Source organism: Ursus arctos, unplaced genomic scaffold (genome assembly GCF_023065955.2).
Source record: "Ursus arctos isolate Adak ecotype North America unplaced genomic scaffold, UrsArc2.0 scaffold_16, whole genome shotgun sequence".
NCBI classification, from domain to species: domain Eukaryota; kingdom Metazoa; phylum Chordata; class Mammalia; order Carnivora; family Ursidae; genus Ursus; species Ursus arctos.
Genome location: NW_026622830.1, coordinates 42,800,103 through 42,821,691, shown reverse-complemented (window position 1 = coordinate 42,821,691; position 21,589 = coordinate 42,800,103). Strand labels below are relative to the sequence as shown.

Sequence of the window (21,589 nt, the reverse complement as noted above, 5' to 3'; positions counted from 1 at the left end):
CCTACTCTGTTGATGTTGATGTTGATGAAGTCACAAGCCAATGCCCTAGGAGGCACTGCATGTTTCCACTGACCTTCTAGCATCCCAACAATCTGCTATGACAAGAGCATTCCCCATGTAGCCACAGGTCCAAGGAAAATGAGCAAACATAAGGAGTAGACATGAAACCCACCTGCTGCCTGAAGCACACCTATCTGAAGCAGAACCATGCAGTCAGTGCCGGATAAGATTAGTCAAACCACACTCAATCTGCACATATGTGAGCAGGAGGAGAACTTCTTGTGATTCTAAACCACTGAGTTTAGGGGTGGCTTGTTTGCAGCTTACTGAGGCATTAGCTGACTAACACACTTCCTGGGCTGAAACGCCACTTCCTATTCCCCTCTGATTGAGCGTATTTTTCTCTCTAAAGAAGTCTAGCAATGCCACGGGGTCCTCAGTACACTCACCATCCACACCATCATGTACGAGAAGGCTGCTATCCACAACGTGGAAGAAGCAAATGTCACCATAAACCATTTTTCCCAGCGGGGTTTGTTGCAGTTGGGTACAGTGAAGTATAAGACAAAACTCAGTGGCCAGGTGAATGCCCACTTCACTGTTTCCAGTTTTCCAGCTGGGAAAAGAAAAAAGGCAAAACAAAATTAGTTTCGTTTCTCTCTCTCTCTTTTTAAAAAAAGATTTATTTATTTATTTGTCAGAGAGAAAGAGAAAGAGAGAAAGCGTGCGCACAAGCAGGGGGAGCAGAGGCAGAGGGAGAAGCAGGCTCCTTGCTGAGCAGGGAGCTTGACACGGGACTCAATCCCAAGACCCTGGGATCAAGACCTGAGCCGAAGGCAGACGCTTAACCAACTGAGCCACCCAGGTGTCCTTCATTTTTCTGTTTTACCAGCCCTCCACGCTGCTTTCCCCAGACATTTACATCCTAACTGATGACCTGTGAAATCAGCCTTATTATGTTGTTCTTTTTATAAAAGACACAATGGCTTTCCACCAGCGACAAAACCTGGCATACAAAACTAAGCAGAGTAAAGTTATCCACCGCTCACCTGCTAGTTAGGCACCCAAATGACAGATGAGTTATTTCTGAGGATACAGGGCTAGAAGGATGGTTTGGCGCATGGGGCCAGCTGGTAAAAGATGAGGAAGATTCTCAGACACAAAGGGAGGGGAGTGTTTGGGGGTGCAGGTGAAGATCTGGGAGGAGAGCTGGGGTCTGTTCTCCCCATGGTTAGATAAAATCTTGCCAGATTAGAAGGTGTCAGTGGTCACAGCGCCATCTAGCGGAATCGCTCGACATTGTCAACTCACCGAAATCTTGGAAGATGATTTCAATGCTCTCAAGGTGAGGTTTGCATCTCAAGCTGATGTGAATTTGCAAATTAGTCATTGATTTCTGGCTCTCTAAATACCTGCTGCCATGGACATGGTGATGAATGGGCTAGTGATGACCTCATCCTATCATCTCTGTGTTGCCTGAGCACTGTGTTTCAGAGATACCCATAAATGCTTATTTTGGTGACTATGTTGCCATGAGTTCTTGTAACCTCAGATTTGACAAACCTGTCATTTCTCCTTTAGCCTTTATTACCATCCTGCTTAAGTGTTAACACTTCTGTTAAGAAATATCTGTTGTATACACTTCCTGCTTCAATAAAGAACATCTCTGCCTTCCAGAAAGTTCCTTGACCCTCTTTCTAGTCAACCTTCCACCCTCTACCACCATACATTAGTTTTTCCTGTTATCCACATTCAAAATCAACTATGTTCTTTTAGTCAACATGTTTTTTGAGATTCATTCTTGTGTCAGGAATTCATTCTTAATTGCTGTGTACTTCTCCACCCTACAAATACACAATTCGTTTATCCATTCTCCTGCTGATGGGAATTTGAGTTGTGGCCAGTTTTCAGGTATTACAACTAAAGGGGCTACGAGCATTCTTGTACACTTTGTTTCGTGGGCATGTTTTTATTTCTCTTGGGCGGAAGACCCAGGAGTAGAACTGCTGAGTCACAGGGTGGGTGTTCATTTAACTTTGCAAAAAACTGCCAAGGAGTTTTCCAAAATGATCATCCCATTTTATATTCCCACCAGAGTGAAGGAGGTATTTTTTAAAATTACACTTTGAACAGCGATTAAGAAAATGTTAAATGAAATTTGTTTCATAATTTTACGCCAGTATCCAGCGCTTTTCCAATTAGCTGCTCTGCAGATATGGAGCTGGGAATGGATGATGACAACATTGAGACTGGCTGGCTGGATTTCAAAGCAAGAAAGCTGTCAGAGGTTTTTCTGTGAGGGGCTTCCAAATGCTGCAAAATCCAGCATATCGTCAGACCCTTGGATCCCAAAGGCATCCTGGAATTCTGCATGCTCCTAAATCCTGTAATGTGGTGATGTCATTTATCCATCTGGGGCTCTGGGGATCCCCTCACTGGCCTTGCAGTCTTCCTGATGCCCTCACACAGAGAGACTTGGTCCAGTGTACAACACACACCCAATCGAAGTTACAAAGAAATACACGAATGGGAAGAGAAATGATTGCAATCTGGCTCTTTGTCATTCTTCAGAAAATAAAAAAAAAAAAAAGAAAGAAAAAGAAAGAAAAGAAAAATGAAACCGGAACTTAAGACTGCGGGGAGATTAAAAATGATATTGATTGAGTAAAGCTGCAAGCAACACATTGGCACCAGTGAATTTTGAGTTTTTTCTCTCGGCTGCTTTAGGAAATTCTGACTTGACCCTCGAGTGGCCTTATATCTAGAAAACAGTTTTCTCCCTTTCAGGATATAGATGCTTTCTCTAAGTTACAGTTGTACTTTAACAACAAACTTACAGTAGAAATTCAATCAGTATCATCCGGAAGAACTTTTAAATGTAATGTAACAAATATAACTCCTTGAGCAAACCAAGTGATACAGAAACATGCTTTTTAAGGGATTTTGAGGAGCAGGAGCCGTCAGATAAGGAACATATTTATATTTTGGTGTGTTCTTTTCAGTCTTTTTTCCCCTGAAAATGTGTTTACCTACATCCCCACGTAAATGTTTCTGTTAGTCAACAGTAAGGCTTTCTTCATGCAAGGGATAATATTTGTATACCTTATACTATGCAGAGGTGCATATAATTCACATATAGACTATGTGGATTTAGCCTCTATGTATATTATATGCACATATAAACACAGGGATGTTAATATATGTGCACATTTTAGCTGGCCTAAGTTTCCATTTCTGAATAAAGGGGTAAAATGGCTTCCTTTCCTTTTTGAGTGAACAGTATTTCTGGACATTTTCCTGTCTTTTCTTCCATTGCTATGTGGTCCAAACAGAGCCCCCCCCCACCCCCAGGGGGTAGGTTTATTCCTTCACTTAACAAGTATTCATTGAATGCCTCATCTGCCAGTCTGTGCCAGGTGCTGCTCCGGGTGCTGAGGACAGAGCAGTGAGCTCAGAAAACCAAACTGCCTGTGCATGAACCTGATGTACCCGTGGTTATGTGATTTCTTGGAAGGCAGCCAGCAGCTGGGAGATGAAGCCAGGGACATGAAGCAGGGACTCCGAGCATTACAGTATGCCTTTGAGTGTGATTTGGCTCTAAAAAGCAAAGGACCTGTTCTTAACTTGTATTCCTTATTGAGTTTTTAAAGAAGGTTACTTCTATGGAGAAGAAAAAGTCATTGCTCATTCTTACGGACCTAGAGATAAATATATCAATTTGTTCTAACTACACAGGCAATAAAAATGTAGTGTTTGAGAATGGAAAATCTAGTGGGGGGGGGAAAGAATTCCACCTAGAAGAAACACACTCATATTTTGGTATACTTCTTTTCAGTCTTCCTCTGTGGAAGTATGTTTGCCTATGTATACATGTAAACCCTTTCTTTCTTTCTTTCTTTCTTTTCTTTTCTTTCTTTCTTTCTTTCTTTCTTTCTTCTTTCTTTCTTTCTTTCTCTTTCTTTCTTTCTTTCTTTCTTCTTCTTTCTTTCTAGAGCGAGCATTGGAGCAGGGGGAGGGGGAAGAAGAGAGGGAGAGGGAGAGGGGGAGAGAGAATCTTATCCATGCCCAGCACAGAGCCTGATGCAGGGCTCAATCTCAGGACCCTGAGATCATGACCTGAGTCAAAATCAAGAGTCGGACACTTAACTGACTGAGCCACCCAGGCACCCCCACACGTAAACATTTCTATTTCTGTCAGTCAATAGTAAGTCTTTCTTCATGCAAAAGATAAGAATACATCTGCGATGTATATGTAAATATATGTGCATACACATATACTATGCATAGGTATATATACAAATATATATTATATGAATTTAACCTATATGTACATTATACACACATATAAAAACACAGGTATGTTAATATCTGTGCATAAACCATAAAAGCATACAACTCAATATAAAAATGTACACATTGTATGAACAAACATGTTATATGTATACATGATATCAACCATACAGGTGCACACTGCATATACGCACACACACTTGTATTCATGTATGTACATGTATGTGCACACAGATACGTACACAATATATGTGTCTACACATACATACATCCTATCTATGTCTATGTTTACATATTTCCACATAATCACTTATTCGTTACTTACACTCACTATACTCAAGTCCTGGAGAGAAGAAAGCCCTACATCTGAGGGACAGACACAGAGCCATGACTCTGCAAGATCACCACGAGAGGGAAAAATGTCCTCATCATTTGGACAGAGCTTTTTCAGGCCAAAGGAACTTAGTGCAGAGGAACCGGATGGGGGGCTCCCAGGACTGCGTCCTTCCGGCTCCTCAAGTGGCGTCTGCTGGCCCGCTCACTGCTGTGAGGGGTCTGCCTGCCCTGGGTGTGTGTGGGGGGGCTGCTGGACACGCAGCCCGAGAGCCTCAGATGGAAGTTCCTGAGTCCTGGAACGGGGTTTAGCCTCGGTGCTGGGAGGGAACAGAGGATCATAACTGGACAAACCCACTCTCCAGTTCAGAGGCAGCACCTGGCTCCGAATGAGGCTCCCCTAAGGCTCAGAAGAACACTGAAGATCGCTGGTGTGACTCCAGGGTGCTCCCCCCCACCCCGCCGCTTCAGGTGTGGCCCGCTGTTGAACAGCACCAGTCTCACCTGGGGGCTTGTGATAAATGCAGAATCTGGGGCCCCCCCACCCAACCTCCCAAGTCAGAGTCTGCATTTTATCAAGGATGCCCAGGGGACAGAGCTGGGGTTCCACTTCCTTTCTTGGCAGCTTGGGGCCCTGGAATGCAGCAGAGACCCTAAGGATTGGCAGGACCACGCACAGCATCCTTTCTCCTCTCGTGCCTGAGCTTCCAAAGGATGCAAGGTGCCTTGGCAGGGGTGGGGGGAGTTCCTGAGCCCACACCTGCAGCCACCTCTCTTAACACACGAGGAGACAAGATGATGCGGCTGGGAGCCCCGGGCTGCCTCATCTGCAACTAACCACAGAGTCAAGGTGGGGGGCGGGCAGCAACAGTTACAAGATACCTTGAAACCTCACAGTTAGGTCTGGCATTTATTCCATTCAGGTGAGAAAAAGGAAACAAGTGACCGGAAAGGGGCCCCTTTGTCCCACTAAGTAAAGAGGCCCAGCTGTGGGAGCCAGATGAATTGTCTGGTGTCACACACATGTCTTTGGTCGTCTGCCTGGAGGAGTGTGCATGGGGCTTCGGGGCTTCTGGGGGGCTGACACTGGCCCCTTACACACTCTTCACCTGGTCCGAGAGCTTCTTTCATCAGTGAAAGACTTGAGCAAAATAGGCATTTTTGGAGCTTGGTTGTGGGCTGCCAATGGTGAGCTCTGAAAGCAAAGGCCAGACTAGGCAGAATTTTAGACATAGACCCCCAAGAGTCTGTGCCCCGATTCTCAGACGCTGCAAAGAGGAGACTGAGCTATCAGTCCCACGACTGCTATGCTGTGTGGCAGAATAGACCTCCTGACGGGGAGGTTACACAGGGGGGCCTAGTCTAGGCCCCTCAGAAGCAGAAGGGGAAGCCCAGGAGACCAGAAGTGTGAGAAGGACCCAAAGCACCATTGCTGATTGAAGAACTCAGGTCTCCACGAGCAGTGAGTAGCCCCTGGCAGACAGCCAGCAAGGAAACTAGACTCAGCCCTACAACCACAGGAGCAACCGGATTTTGCCAATAATCTGCATGTGTTTGGGAGTGATTCTCCCCAGGGCCTCTGGGAAGGTCTATAGCCCTGTCTACACCTCTAATATGGCCTTTGGAGCCTCTGAAACCCAGCCAGGCTGTGCTGGACTTCTGACCTACAGAACCGGGGGCTAACCAAGGCATGTTGTTTTAATCCACTCAATTTGTGGTAATTTGTTCTACAGCAATAGAAAATGAACACAAAAGTTCATAAGGAGGATACAGAGGGCCTGGTCACTTAATCCTTAAAATGTTTTTGTCCTGTTGATAGGGAAGAAGGTTGCTAAGAAATAAAGTCAAAGATGGCAAAATGGATAAAGAGCCAGCATGCTTTTTTTCTATCAAGATAATCTTCTAACAAATAATGATTTAACTCTGGTTGGGTGGTTTGGGACTTTGGGGTATAGGATCTGAGAGGATATTCTCTGTTAGTTTTGTGAAACATTTGATGAGGTTGAGATGTGAGGGGCCCTGAGGGTACACAGGAGCAGTTCTGGTCCTAATTTCACTTGCTATCCCCTGGACCACAGAAAGGCCTTACATCTAAAATTAACACAGAATTCTGCCACTCCACGCCCACAACCTATCATTAAATGACCTTTCAAGTGGGTCAAGTAATACTTCCCCAGAATTCACAGTTCTCCTGTAATTTTAAATGTCCTCGAGAAGTCACGGACTTATTAATTAAGCCTCTTACACTTGACCGGGGTGCTTTCCTGAAACAGCCGGAAGCTCCTGGAAGGTCTAGCAAATAGGCAGAATTCTTTGGGCTTGGTCCATCTGTTCCACTAATGGGTGGGGTGGGGACAAGGTCTCTGCAATGGCCAAGTCATTGTTGGGTAGCGGTCAGGGGAGAACACTGCTTTGGTGGCTGGGGTCCTGAAAACTACACATGCCTGAGCTTCCCCTTCAAGATACCAGCGAGATGCCCTTGTTCAGCCTCACTGTGTGAGACTCATCTGGGGCTGGGTTGCTTTTTGCCCAGGTCTGTATCTCTTGTGGCGTCCATCCTGGAAACAAGCAGGTCATGGGAGAGGAGAAACCTGAATGGGGGAGGAGGGTAAGGGGCAGGAAGTGAGCAGGAGAACAAAGGCCAAATGGGAGGTCAGCATGTTTCCCCCTAGGCTTGCCTTGGCAGGACAGCTCCCCTGGCCAAATGTAATGGGATGGGTGAAGGAGGGTGAAGTGTCCCTTCCCTTGAGCACCAAGCTGCCTTCCCAACATGGGTCACGTGCATTTCCTCCTTAGCACCAAAAGGTCCCACAGAACAGCTAAGCTAAGCTAAGAGTCTTCCTTCACAAAGTGCCAAAGAATTATACATTTGGTCAAAGAACCCACATTTCAACCAGTGATCATGTGTTCCCATCTTGTTCGTCTTTGGTCCCTCTAAAACAGAGTCTTGCCCACTGTAGAAGTTAATATAAATATTTTTATGTTCATATAGAGATAGTTCTTTGAATTGAATGTCAAAAAGATCACCAAAGTCAAGGGCATCTACTCAGTGGCCTCAAAATAGCTCGCAACCCCAGCCTAGACATAGGACCTCTTACAGGGGAGGTCGAATGGCGTGTATGGTCCTTCGTCATCATCCTCATCCTCCTCTTCCTCTTCATCATTCTCGTTGTTCTCATTGTCCTCATTCTCATTCTCTGTCTCGTTACCAGCCTCGGCAACAACATCATCCCTCCGAGTCCCATTCACGCCTCTGTCTGGGGCACTGCTAGGCCCTGTCCCATTCTCCACGGTGTGCTTAATTGGGATTTTGATGGCCACCTCGGATTCTCCATTGGCATAGGCCCTACTGTTTATCAGTCTTTGTCTCTGGAAAGAGAAAGGCACATTCTTACCACAGTCAGAAGAACTGTAGATCCTCACACCCAGAACACCAACTACTGGGATCTTTTTCAGGCAGCTCACAAGGAGATGCTTCCAGGAGATTCTGCAGTGAAGTCTTAAGGGATTCCTCAAAGTGGGATGCAACTCAGACAACCTCCTTCTGAGAAGAAGGATTAACCTTTTGTGATCCACTGGAGCTTGCAAATCCCTTTAGAGGAAATTTCCTATGTCTCAGATGCACCCGTCTTTTCTACCAGCGTTCTTGATTCCCTGTGCACTGCAATATTATCTTTTTTCTCCAGACTGTAGGAATCCCTTGGACCATATGTGAGAAAGCCACACAAATGTGTCTGGATTAGTGTATCAATAAGGCTGCCAATCCAGAAAAAGGGATACACAGGAAAATTCAGGTTAGAGACTGCATTACTTTAAAGTAAGGCAACCTTGATTTAGCAAGTACTTATGTGCAAGTTCACATCAGAGGGCTTTACCCAAATGGAAGATGAAAAGAAAAAGGTAGGTAGAAGGGAACAGGAGAGTTTTTTTTTATATAACTGGGAGCCTGATCATGTCTTTTAACACATGGAGAGAAGAGCAAGAACCAGAATGCACAGCTGGCCCCATGAGCAAAGATGTTGGGAAATAGCTGAGGGATATTATTGTGTTAAATACTGAATTTGATATTTCTGTTCTCAGACCAAGAAACTTTCTCCCCTTCCCAAAGTCTCCCACCCCTGTCCAGTGGCAAATGGAGTGTGCTTTCCCAGATACCTCATTGATCAACATGCGACTGGCCATGGAGAGTCGGGTCTTGGGGGGAAAGTGGCTGGTGATCATGATTCGAAGTCCAGCCTCAGAGAAAGAAAGCTGGTGAGGGTAGGCTGACAGCAGCTCGTCTACCATAATCACTGACGCTTTGCGGTGGAAATTGGCTAGGGAAATTAAAAACATAAAATAAAGATAACATTGAGGGTAGTAGCAGAAAAGAGATATTTATTTAGTCTTATCTCCCCTCCTTCCTCCCTCAGCCCCTCCTTCCTTCCCATCTACTCATTTATTCATCCATCCATCCATCCCATCTACCCATCTATCCTTCTTTCTATCCACCCAATCATCCATCCATCCATCCACCATCCATCCTCCCATCTACTCATCTATCTTTCCTTCCTTCCTTCCTTCCTTCCTTCCTTCCTTCCTTCCTTCCTTCCTCCCTCCCTTCCATTCATCTATCCATCCATCCATGCATCCACCTATCCTCCCATCTACCCATCTATCCTTCCTTCCATCCACCCAACCAATCATCCATCCATCCATCCATCCATCCATCCATCCATCCATCCATCCAAGGAGGGTTGTAGTGAGCAAAATATGGAGAAGAGTCAAACTCCTCTTTCCATGAGGCTCATTGATAGTTTTTTTAAAATGACTTGAAACAATATAAACATCATTCACTGGCATGGTAAGAAAGAGGGATAACCTAAGAGAATTCCTCTGTGTCCTCAAAGGATTTTTTCCCACCACTCAGACCTGAGGGGACAGGAAAGACCCAAATAATCTTTAGTAACCCTTTATGCCTTTCAAATGTCAACAATGTTCAATGTTCTGAGCTATTAAAAGCTGCAGAACTGACTAAGCCAATAGGAGGGCTTAGTGGGGGAACGCACACATTGCCACAGCCCAGTCTATGAGCAAGGCTGACAAAAGGGTGGGTAGATGAACCAGCCACATGACAGAGGCCAAAGGTCCAGAGCGGCCCAAACTGTTACACAACATTTGCTGGCAGCCCTGATAAAAGAGTTTCACCAAGTCCCCTCCCTATGAACGTGCCATATGAGCACACAACTCCCAGGTATCTGGCCACACACTCTCCTGGTCATCACTCCTGTTTTCTAAACCACTAAACCAGGAAACCAGGAAACACTGACTAATATGAGGTAGCTCTTTTTGGTTCCCTAAGGGTGTTCCTTTTATGGTTATCAACTATCCAGAAGAGAAGAAATTCAATGAAATCCTTATATGGGATGGCACTGAATACTCAAGTCTTTTGTTAAATATAACTAGAAAAATGTATCAAGTAATTAATTTTCAAATTCTAATAATTACCTCAGATTTCAAACTCAAGGACTTGAATAACCTATAGATTTTCAAATTTCTTTTGTGTTTTTCCTGCAAAGCAACCATATGAGACCAAGAAGAAATAAACCCACACATTTTTAGAGAAGGTTAAAAGCAATTAAAAACCAAACACATTCTAAGGCAAAAAGTAAATGATAATTTTCTGTGTTCCTCTAAGAAAGAACATTCTTTATTAGGGAGCACTATCTTAGTTCTCTTAGTGTATCGACTGCTTAATGAAAATCTATTGAATGTAAGAATTACATTGAAAAAAGGGGGGGGGGCGGTAATTTTCTATGTTATTTTGCACGTTGGAAATGGAGGTAATGTAGCCTGAAAATGAATGTGGATATAATAATATACTAACAGCAACTATCATTAATGGGGTATTCTACATACTTTATCTCCTTTACTCATTACAATTATTCCCATTTTGCAGAAGAGAAAATTGAGGCTCAGAGAGGTTCAGTTAATTTGCTCCATGGTCACACAGCCAAAATGTGATAGAGTCAATACCTCAAGACCCCTGGTCTTGTCTCCTTTACTGCCCTGTCCTACATCCCCCATGTCACTGCCAGCAAATGTTTTGCCCAAGAACTTCCACGAAGCTTTCCCAGGCGGCTCATCACCAAGTGTGACTGCCCCAGGATGTAGCCAAAGGGAGGCAAGGAGGCCCAGAAGCTTCTCTCCCTTGGTCTCCTCTGGTGTAGGCAGCCTCCCACCAGGCCAGTCGTGGTACCCCAGGGGTGGCCGTGATGGTGGGCAGCCAAGCAGCCTCCCAGCGCTCCCTCCTAGGACCCAGGCTCTCCACGGGTACCTTTCTTGAGTAGCACCACAGTCGCGTCACAGTTGCTGCTGTCATCAATTTCAGCATTGTTGGCCAAGCCGTTGACCATGTTTCCAGCACCTTTTGTCCTCCTTTCGAAGCACTGATGGATGCAAGCATTATATCTGAACAAAGTAACGAGCAGAAGGAGTCCATCAGCTGTGTGTGCCCTGCAGGTCTCAGTCCAGGCACATTGTAGGGGACCCCATGCCTCAAGTTATCATTATCATTATTCTGTCCTCCATGTCCCCATAGAAAAATGAAATCTGTCCTATTTCCCGATTTCAGGATATAGGGTAAGTGAAAATAAAACCAACAACACATAAATAAATAGAGACACACTGCTTTGTTTGCAACTTTTCCCGGCATCCCGGGATTGAGTTCCCTTGCTCGCAGTCCATGCATGGAAGGGCCACGATGAGATTCAGCAGGTTGGGCAAGGTCTACCTTCTCTTGGTTATGTCTCCAGGACCTTTGCTGTCACTGGTGTGCTGGGTGGGGGAAGGAGCAGTTGTCACATCCATGTTGCTGCCCTGCCCTGGTGTGCCATGGTTTGTGGGCTATAGGCTGGCTGGCACTCTAGGTCTCTGTCTGTGTTTGATTTTCTAAGATCACAGGTTGGGATCCTGTGAATCTCTGTAGATGCTGGGCCATAATTCCAGGTCCGGTGGGCTGTTGGCTTTAGGAAACAATTCTGGGCTATGATTGTCCAGAATGACTGGGTGAAAACATTGTGTAGTCCTTAATACACGTGTGTTGGAAGGGAAGAAGCTTATACAAATTCCTAGCATGTTTTTGGCAGGTAAATGTTCTGGTCCCTTTATCTTTGATACTAGAAGACCCCCAAAGAGGAATCTTAGAAAATTCTTGGGGAAAGATAGCCAGGCAGAGTTTCTAGGGCTTTGGAGGCCACTGCTGCTTTTTGCCCCACTCAAACACCCAAAGGCCTCCATGGCTTACTGGCCATGGGAAAACCCATTGAGGTGTTCCCCCAGCTTGATCTCTGGCTTCCCAGAGGAACCACAGCCAGGCACGGCAACTCTAAACGGCCAGCTGGTAGGCCATTCAAGCTGTGTTTCCCCACACAAGCTTCTCTTCCACATCCCCTTCATTGTAACCTATGCCTGTACTTCAGTCAGAGCAGCTCTGGGTGGGTGGGCCATCATGGTACAGATGGAGGGACCCTCTGTGGCTGGACAGCCCCTTCCTGTACTCCCTGGGAGCTTATGGTTCATCCTCCATGGCATGAGGGAGAACAGAAAACTAGTCAAAAGTGATGGTGCTTTCTGTGAGCAGGGAAGTGGGCAGCCCAGTCCTGGGGCACTCTCAGGCTTTATACAAGGTGAAGAATAGAACCAGAGCATCACTACTTTGCAACCCTAAAGAAATAATGGAGCCAGACCTTGTGCATTGATGACTGCCAACATCACAGACAGAGAGACCGGAGACATCAATGTGCGTACTGATGGCAGAACTCACCACCACTTGGGACGCAGTCTACCCTGAACTGGATTGATGGCTGGCGTACAGGAAACACTGAGGTCAAAGGAACAGGCCGCACCACAACACGGGATGTAATCAACAATTTCCAAACTGCGGGAAACTGTGTAGCTAACAATTCAACTACATCAAAGAATAAATTGCAAGCAAAAAGAAAACCAGAGGGGGAATTCATAGATTAAAAAAGAACCATATAAAACCCTTGTGAAGAAAACTATAAAACTTTACTGATACACATAAAAAGACTTTCTAAATAAAATTTAATAAAGACTTTCTAAATAAAAAAAAAAGCTGGAGCAACCAATGATAATGAGTATGATTTTTTGGATTCTGATTTTAAAAATATTCAGGAGATTAAAAGAAAACTGTAAAAAATGGCATTCATGAGATCATTTAAGGTTTGAACACTGATTTGATATTTAATTATATTGAAGAAATAGCATTAATCTTGGGTGCGATAATGATGTGGTGGTTATGTGAAAGGTGAGTCCTTTTAGAGACGTAGACTGAGGTTTTTATAGATGAACTGGCATGCTCTCTGGGGCTTCACACCACCTGGAGGGAAGGAAATGGATAGGGGTGTGGGCTGCTGGTTGTCAGGTCTGATGATAGGCACAGGGGCTGCCATACCATTCTACTAGCTTCTGTAAATATTCAAATTCTTCTTAATGAAAAAGTCTCCCCACTTTCTAGACTGAAGAAGAATGTCTTGCCTTACTGATAGAGCTATGGGAGAGAGGCAGTATTTCTGTCATCTTGACTCAAAATCCATTTCCCCATAGATATGCCAACTTGCATGAGCCTTGCTTTGAAAGTACAACTGTGTGTTACACATCTGTTTGAATTTGGATAACAAGGTAATAACACTATGTCTAGTATCATTATGAGACCTTTCTTGAAATCAGATACTGGGTTAGTAACTTAAATATGCTGTCCCATTTCACGCTTACAAACAATCTTTGCAGTAGGAGGCGTTAAGACCCTTGTTTTGTAAGAGAGGAAACAGTTTCAAAATGTTGGAATAACTTGGCCCAAGGTCTTACTGCTGGCAAGCGGCAGACTGTGAAGTGTGACGCAGCAAGGCTGAACGTGCAACCCTTGATCTCAACGACCAGACTACATTGCCTCACCTGGGGACCAAGTCCCAAAGAAGGGACCCAGACATACAGAAATCAATCCTCACCAAGGCCAGGTATGCCTCATGCTCCCTTAAGATTTCTATCTACTTGGCCAAACCGAAATTGCTTTTTGACCTTCAGACAGAATGTTTAAAGTCATCCACCCAGGAGGCAGCTGACAACTCTAACATATGCGGGTTTTAACTGCTGTTACTCAGTTTTATATTTTTAATTGAATGTTTTAAATTTTGTGCTTGCACCCTGAAGCTATTTTATTGTGGAGCATGCAATTTTATAAATCAGATTTTATAAAACCCTATGATTAAAGCCTCTGATTGCGGACAGGGATGGCTAAAGAGCAGAGATTTCAATTTAGAACTTGGGACCAGAATTTATGCAGAAAATTCTGTGAGCACAGTAGCTGTCATTCCCTGTTTTATTTGTATCCTGCTGGTTTGAACAGCTGGAAGGCTGGGAAAGTTGAGGCATCAGCAGAAACACACCTCATTAGCTTTCACACTGGGCATAGTTTGGGGGAGAGGAGGGAAATTGTTCACTGTGTTGTCTTAATGTCCACATGCGTGCCAGCAACTCATGGGCTTTATGATGGCTTGGTAGAGGGGTGCAGTGGTAACAAGATGCATACCAGCAAAATTCTTCAACCTTCCTTCCCTTTAGACCAACTCTGGTGTAAGCCCTCTTTATTCTGTGAAGCCCCCAGTGAATGCACTATGGGACATGCTGTCCTCTAAATTTGAATTCAAAACCCAAGGCCAATGTTGGGTATATAGCAGACACTCAGTCAATTCTTCTGGAATGATTGACTGATTCGCCGTTTCAAAGGGGAAGAAAAGGACTCTTGACTGTCGGGGAAATCAAACTTCAGGCCTCAACAAATTACAAAAAAAAAAAAAAAGGTGAAATAATCAAATTTAAAACACACTGAAAGAAGATGTGTGTAATGTTAAGCCCTCCCCACAGTGGCACTGATTCCGTAACGGTTTTTCTATCTGAGAGAAGGAGGAGTAAAGACTTTTCCTTTGGAGTCTGGAAACTCTGGAAGGCCTTTGGGCCAACTCTGGTTTTCATGGGAGCCCATCAATTGATATTTTTCAATGGAAGGTGAGTAGTGGTAAAAGGACCTGATTTCTTCACCAGTTATCCCAGGGTAACTCCACACCAGGATACTCTAGAAATACCCTCTTCCAGGAACAAGACCCAGATATCAGGTCCACACGGACTATTGGACAGCTCCTGAGGTGAAGGCTGGATGCCATATTGAGTGCATTGGCAGCAGACTGCTTACAGCCCACAGTGGACATCAGCTGAGCCAGCTCCTACCTTTACCGTTCATGTAATGTTTGTCCACGGTTATGCTTATTTCTCAAAAAAGTTCTCTCGGACACTAGTGGCCAGAATTAATTTTTGTCAGACTTTAACAGCAAAGACAATTTGACATGTCAAATTCCAGATTGCTACCTGACATGTCCAACTGGCAATTTCTGATCGTGTGGTACTTTCTCACCCCCGAGAAGGTAGTCACAAATGCTGGGGAAAGAATGGGTTAATTTAGAATGAAAGAAACAGTTCCCATGGGGTCCAGCAGCTGCAGTATAGAATGGCTCTGCATTATTTATGAGCTCCTCATCTCAATGGTACTTGGCAAAAAGATGAACCAGCAGGTTCACAGCCATGGTGCTTACATTTTGCCTTAGAGTATGGGAAATACCAGCGATATAATTCTTGATACAAACAGTAAGCCTCCCAGACTTAGGGGGAGAAAGGACCTACGAAGTCGTGGTTTTAAAATATATCCACAAATTCTTTGACACTCCTCTCTCTTCAAATGGTGAAGCAGACCCCTTGAGCATGGGCTAGACTTACTTCTAATAAACACAATATGGCAGAAGCGATGATGTGTGACTTGTGAGACCAGATTAGAAAAGGCACTGAGGGTCCTGCTTGCTCTCTCTCTTGACACACTTTCCCCCATGCTGTGGAGACACTCAACCAGCCCTAAGGAGAGTCCTATGTGCTGAGGAACTGAGGGCTCCAGCCGACAGCCAGCATCAGCTCACCAACAGCACAAGTGGGTCATTTTCCAGGCCCAGTTAAGCAGATGACAGCCACCCTGCCCAACCTCTTAACTACAATCTCAAGGAAGACTCTGAGCTAGAACTTTCTGGCTACGTGCTCCTGGATGCCTAACTCAGAAACTGAAATGAGCTGACACGTGCTTGTAGTTTTAAGACACTACATTTCGGTCTCATTTGCTACACAGTGGTAGGTGATGAATACAATACAAACAATGCAAGTCTGCAGGTATTTGATCCATGGTTTTAGTCATCTCTTAATTAGCTCCAGTCCCATCTTTGTCACCCTCTACAGAAGCATAACTTAGTGAATTTCACCTCCTTCCCTGTTATGAAAGAGAGTGAAAACAGCCCAAAGCTTGGTTGCCAGGTATTAAAGAGGGTACAAGGGTTTGAGAGATTTCTCAAATTAAACACTTAAAGCTTTGATTCCATCATCACATGGGGGTTGGAAGGGTCTTTACTATTGCTACAAATCAGAACTTACAGTGCCTCATAGCAGGTTGCTGAGGGAACCAATGAGTCTGTGATCGTCAGCACTGAAACCAGCCCGCTACCTGCCCTGCCCCAGTTCCTCCTTCCACATTACCCCGTTGTGCTCGATGTAGGAAAGAGTTTTGAGAAAGAAAACCAAGGGAAAAATGAAGGAAGGGTAAACAGAGGGGGAAATGAACCACTAGAGACTATGGACTCCGGGAAACAAACTGAGGGTTTTAGAGGGGGATGGGCTAGCGTGAAGGGTATTGAGGAGGGCATGTATTGCACGGAGCACTGGGTGTTATATGCTCACAATGAATCATGGAACACTACATGAAAAATGAATGTACTGTATGGTGACTAACATATCATAATAAAAAAAAAGAAAGAAAGAAAACCGAGAAGGCATTTTACTTACTTCATGATGACAATATAGATGAGATACATCAGCACGAGGACTAAAGACTCCCACCTGTGTAAAACCAAGAATGCCTAGTTAAAGAAAGTCACTGCAGGCAGATGTGCAACACACCAGCCGATCTCTAAACATCCATGCCATGTGAAGGGCAGTTGCACCTGGCAAGCAGGGCGAGGAGGCGGCACATGTGCAGACTGGTTACAAGTACTTCCTGGTCCATAGACACAGCTTTCAATGGGCTTTCTTTTCCTTCTCTACCTAAAAGGCAAATGCTCCTTCCACTCCATTATTCACTCACCCAAAAGAGTTCTGTGAGAGCACAAGTCTATCATAATATTGCTGATTATAGGCCTGTACTTATAACCATCCACAGTTTAACCATTCTCTAAAACTATTCAGATATGTTTACAAAAGGCAAACTAGAGGAATTAACAGGGGTGACCCAGGGATTGCTGGATAGGAGGAGAAAGGCATACAGAGAGAAGGAGGGGGTGGGGGGGAGAGAGAAGGGGTGGGAGGGAAAAGAGAGAGGGAGGGGGGAGGAGAAAGAAAGGGAGAGGGAAGGAGGGAAGGAGGGAGAGAGAGAGAGATGGGAGGGAGGAGGAGAGAGGGAGGGAGAGAGGGAGACAGGGAAGGAGGAAGAGAGAGGGGAGGGAGAAGGAAAGAGGGAGGGACAGGCAGGAAGAGAGGGAGAAAGGACACCTGGGCAGGGAAGGTACCAGCAGGAAGGATAAGAACGGACACGTAGAAAATGGTCAAAAGAAAGTAAAAAGTAAACCCACTGGAATGTACCTTGACCTTCTGATAATTTGAATACTTCTATTTTCTTCATTTTAATAACTTCCAGTTTCAAAACCAAGAAATTTGATTTCTATGTTCCCCTTTTAGCTGTAGAACTGAAGGAGTAATTCTGGTTTCAAGAAAGGTTACTGGAGAATGGTCTATGAAGAAATTCTAGGTTATGCCTTCCCTTCTGTTTTCTCTAGTTCTGTGTCTAAAAATTGACCCTTGGGAAATATGTGGTCAAATTTAAAAAGGCCGCACGCAAGGGTTTTTGTTGCAGCCGTGTATATAACCCCGAAGTGCTGGAAAGAGGCAAGACAGTTGGAGGGGAGGCTGGGTCCACCTGTCACCATAAATCCGTCCACACACTGGGCTCCTGCACGTCAGTTCGGAATCACTATGCAAACTGTGTGTGTGTATCTGGTATAGAAAGTGCTCTTGCCACTACTAAGAGAAGAAGTCAGGGGTCCAAATCTCTCCACCCTCCACCACATTTTTTGGCTCCTCTCTCAGCAAACCTTCTCGAAGCGTTGCAAGCACTGCACTGCAGCACCTCCCACTCACTCAGCAAATTCCCCGAGTCTAAGGTCCACAGCCATTCATCCCCTGACACACTGGTCCAGGGCACCAGCCACCTCCATCTGCCCACGTCCAGGGATGGTTCTCGGCCATCCTGTTCAACTTCCCTGCAGCATCTGAAGGCTGACCACCTGCCCTCCTGCATGCAACACTCTCTTCTCCTGACTTCCGAGAGGCCACACGGCTGGTTTTCCTCCTGTTGGCCCCCTACTTTCTCCTTCCCTCTGCCTCCTCCAGGTGAAACTCTAAATAGGGGACCCACTTCTCTTTTTACCTACACATTTTCCCTAGACGACATCATCTTGTCATCCTGCTGTAAACATTGGCCAACACCTCCACCCTGAACCTCTCCCTGGCACAGGTGCTTATACCCACCATGGCCTCTCTATGTGGCGTCTAAACGCACATCAGAACAGAATCCGAAATTCCTACTTCCCGGCTTCATGCTCCCTTGGCCTTGCCACTCAGTCAACTGTAACACTCCCCGCGCCGAGTCAAGCTCCAAATCTGGAAATCAGTCTGGAGCCCTCCTTGACCCTCGCCTCTCATCCCTCGGAACCCCATTTACAAAATATTCCCTGAATTGTTGGCTTCTGCCCTCCCCACCTCTACCTGCCAGGGCCCCTGAATGGCAGCCTTTGAACTGCTGTTGCAAGGCTACTGGATCATGTCGTTCTTCTGTTTCAAGCTCTCCAGCTCCTTCCCAACAGACTTCAGAAAACAAAAAGGACCCCCTCTCTGTAAAACCCAGTTCTTTTGCTTCTTCCAATTGTCTGTGCCCAGTCTGTGCTCCATCACACTGGCCTCCCTTGGCTTGCACAGGCCAGAAGCTCTTTCCTTCTCCACAGGGCCTTTGCACTCACTATTCCTTCTGCCAAGAATACTCTTCCCTTCATTCCTTGGCTGGCCCCTTTCATCCTGCAAATGCCTGTGGAAATGCCGTCTCCTCCAAGAAGTCTTCCCTGCCTATTCCTCCTTCCCTATCACATGACCTTGTATATGTTCTTTAAACCGCTGACTAGTCTGTGCTTACCTTGTTTATTTATTTATTCATTGCTCATTAATGCCTGTTTCAGGCAGTCCCTGGACAGCACTACTCCTCATACCTGACCCCCACCCCAGCTCTCCAGTTTCTCATTTTCCAGAGACTGAGAGCAGACGCCCTGACAGCTGACTCCCCTTCCCTCCCCCGCTGCCCACTATTCTCCTTTCCCCAGCACAGAGCAGCCCTCAACTCATCTGTGCAGGCTGAGACTTCCTTTAAAATCCATTTTCAGTTGCAAAACACCTCTTGAACATGGTCCTTATTGAAACCAGTGTATGTGTGGCATAAAGTTAATTGGGAAAAATGAGGCTTATTCACAGTGTTCATTTTGAAGGCAGAAATACTCGAGATTCAAAGGGATGCCATGTCCCTTGGATGCATTTTAATAGACTCAGGAAGGGGTCACCAGGAAATAGACCCACATCAGTGAAATATTTCAGCTAGGATGAATGAAGTCTAGCACTTTGTAAACAGGTAGATAGATAGTCTCTACTTCCTTTAGATATTTTTGTTTTTTTTTCCCCTCAAAACAAGCCCTTCCATTGTAATGTTCAAGTTCTCTTGTTACATTTCAGGAATGCCCATGAGATAGGGGTTCTCTGCTTCTGCTGACATTTCAGGTTTGCTTGGTGGGTGCCCAGACTTAGGGCTCACCCAGTGCTTCCTCCAGAGGAAATACACCAGGCTCTGTGAGGCCTTGACACTAGGCAGATGCTGTCATCTCTGCTTTAGGGCCTGAGTGTTTGATCCAGTCTTGGCTTAATGCTCTTTAGAGTCCTAGGGATTCCCCGCCCCTACGCCATGCCGTGAGTGTCTCCAATGACCCCGTGATTATATGTCAACTGTTTGCCTTCACTCTAGTCTCCGAGAGCCCCAAGGTGAGGGCCAAGTTTGGTTTTGTGTTCTATGTCTGGTTCTAGAACAGAGCCTGGCATTCAGGAGGTGTTTAGGAAACAGCGGTGGAATCAGACAGATTCCACATGTAGACCTCTAAAGTCACACAGTTCTTTTGTCCCTCTTCTTCCCCCTCCAGGGACACTTCTCCATCTGCCTCTCCTGACTACAGCCCATCCACTGTCCTCCAAGAACCTGGTCTTGTGGCACGATCTGGGTTTGTTCCTTCCCTTCCCACAAACTTCCATTTAGAACCACCTTCAAATGGCCCGTTTCTCCTGCCAAACATTGTTCTTTCCTGTATTGGGAGGCTTATTCCCTGTTCCTCCCCATTCTCCCCAGAGGGCATGGCTCTGCTTTTCTGACTATGGTCCGGAAAACTCCATGCTGGTTCCAAGTGCCACACAGGTAGATATTCTCCAGTTCATGTCCCCAGGCTCTCTTTTCTCTCCCAAAGTCACAGCTTGAGGCTCAAAGAAGAAACAAGAACATCAACCTGGATCCTTTTGTTTCCTTGTCAGGCCTTCAGACTCACTGAAGATATATTCCAAATTCCTTCTGGCAACATCATGGGCCTTGCTGAGCATCATTATGGATTCGGGATGAACATCCATCCTACTGGTGGATCTTTGATGCTTTCTATTTTAAATGTCTTTAGGGGAGTTACCTAACTGAAAAGCACCAAACATATATTCGCCTGCCTCTTGCTTGCTAATAGAAGCCTATGAGGTTGAGACAGCAAATGAGGACCGCTGGATCTGAAGAAGGGTGGGTCCACCTCCAGGATAAACAATGATTAGTCTAGAGTTGTAATTCTATCCTGCCTGGCCATTTATTGGTCAAGGCAGACCTCATGGGGACCAAAGAGATATAAGGTAGAAAAATGTTCTTCCTGCTTCCTCCTTCTTGCCTTCAATTCAAACGTGATGCCTGGGACTACAGCAGCCTTCTTGGGACCATGAGGGAGAGGCCAAGGGAAATGCAGAGCCATCATGCTGCCAACAGCTGGGGTACTTGTTATGTAAGAAAAATAAACCATTGTTTCTTTAACCCATTAGAGCTGGTTTTCTGCTATAAAAGCTTCTGTCTGCCCTTTCTTGGCTGCTTGAGATCTGCAGAATGCTGATTCAGGAGTGGCAAAGGCATCTGAGCTGTGGATGATGGGGAAGGCTTGCCCCTGTGTATTGTACTGAACAAGGCTCCTTTTGTCCTGCAGAGTACTCTTGTTTCAAAAGAAACACAGTGAAATTAGTTTCCTTTTGAGGATTTGGGATGAATTGGTCACCTTCCTTGAATTCACTCAGACATGATGGAATGTTCTACAACAAGGAATGGAGTTCACTGTTAAAGGTATTCGTGAAGTATTGCTGTGTTCTAATTGCACAGGTTGAAGAATCTGGCATCAAAGGGAGAAATCAGAGACGTCAGCTCCTAGACACAAACTTTCAGCAAAACAAATGCTTGTGGTTGGCCAGGCATGAAAAATACCCAGTATTTTCAGTGAAGAGTGAAAAATACCTTAAAGTTCAAGATATTTTGCATTTAAATGAAGAGCTGAGATCCCTGGAAGTCCCAGAACAGTATGGGCCAGTGGCGCAGACTTTAATCTCTTGGCCTCACTCATGTGAAGAATGCTCTCCATCAGCCCATCCACATAATAACAGTAATTACACGTAACAGGCTGGTAGTCTGGGAATGATGTCCTGGTGCCTTGAAGCCTTCGCATGGTTCTTC

The 21,589-nt window shown here is 45.3% G+C and overlaps 1 protein-coding gene across 1 annotated transcript in view; it reads right to left on the bottom strand.

The window, feature by feature from the left end:
* The window catches only part of SLC24A3 (solute carrier family 24 member 3), a 472,071-nt gene that overhangs the window by 30,380 nt on the left and 420,102 nt on the right, over positions 1 to 21,589 (bottom strand). The window contains exons 9-13 of the mRNA XM_026502959.4: positions 16,555 to 16,608; positions 10,940 to 11,073; positions 8,779 to 8,939; positions 7,722 to 7,992; positions 450 to 616 (exon numbers count right to left, since the gene is read on the bottom strand). Coding sequence (XP_026358744.2) covers positions 450 to 616; positions 7,722 to 7,992; positions 8,779 to 8,939; positions 10,940 to 11,073; positions 16,555 to 16,608 — 787 coding nt within the window. The remainder of the gene's footprint in view (positions 1 to 449; positions 617 to 7,721; positions 7,993 to 8,778; positions 8,940 to 10,939; positions 11,074 to 16,554; positions 16,609 to 21,589) is intronic.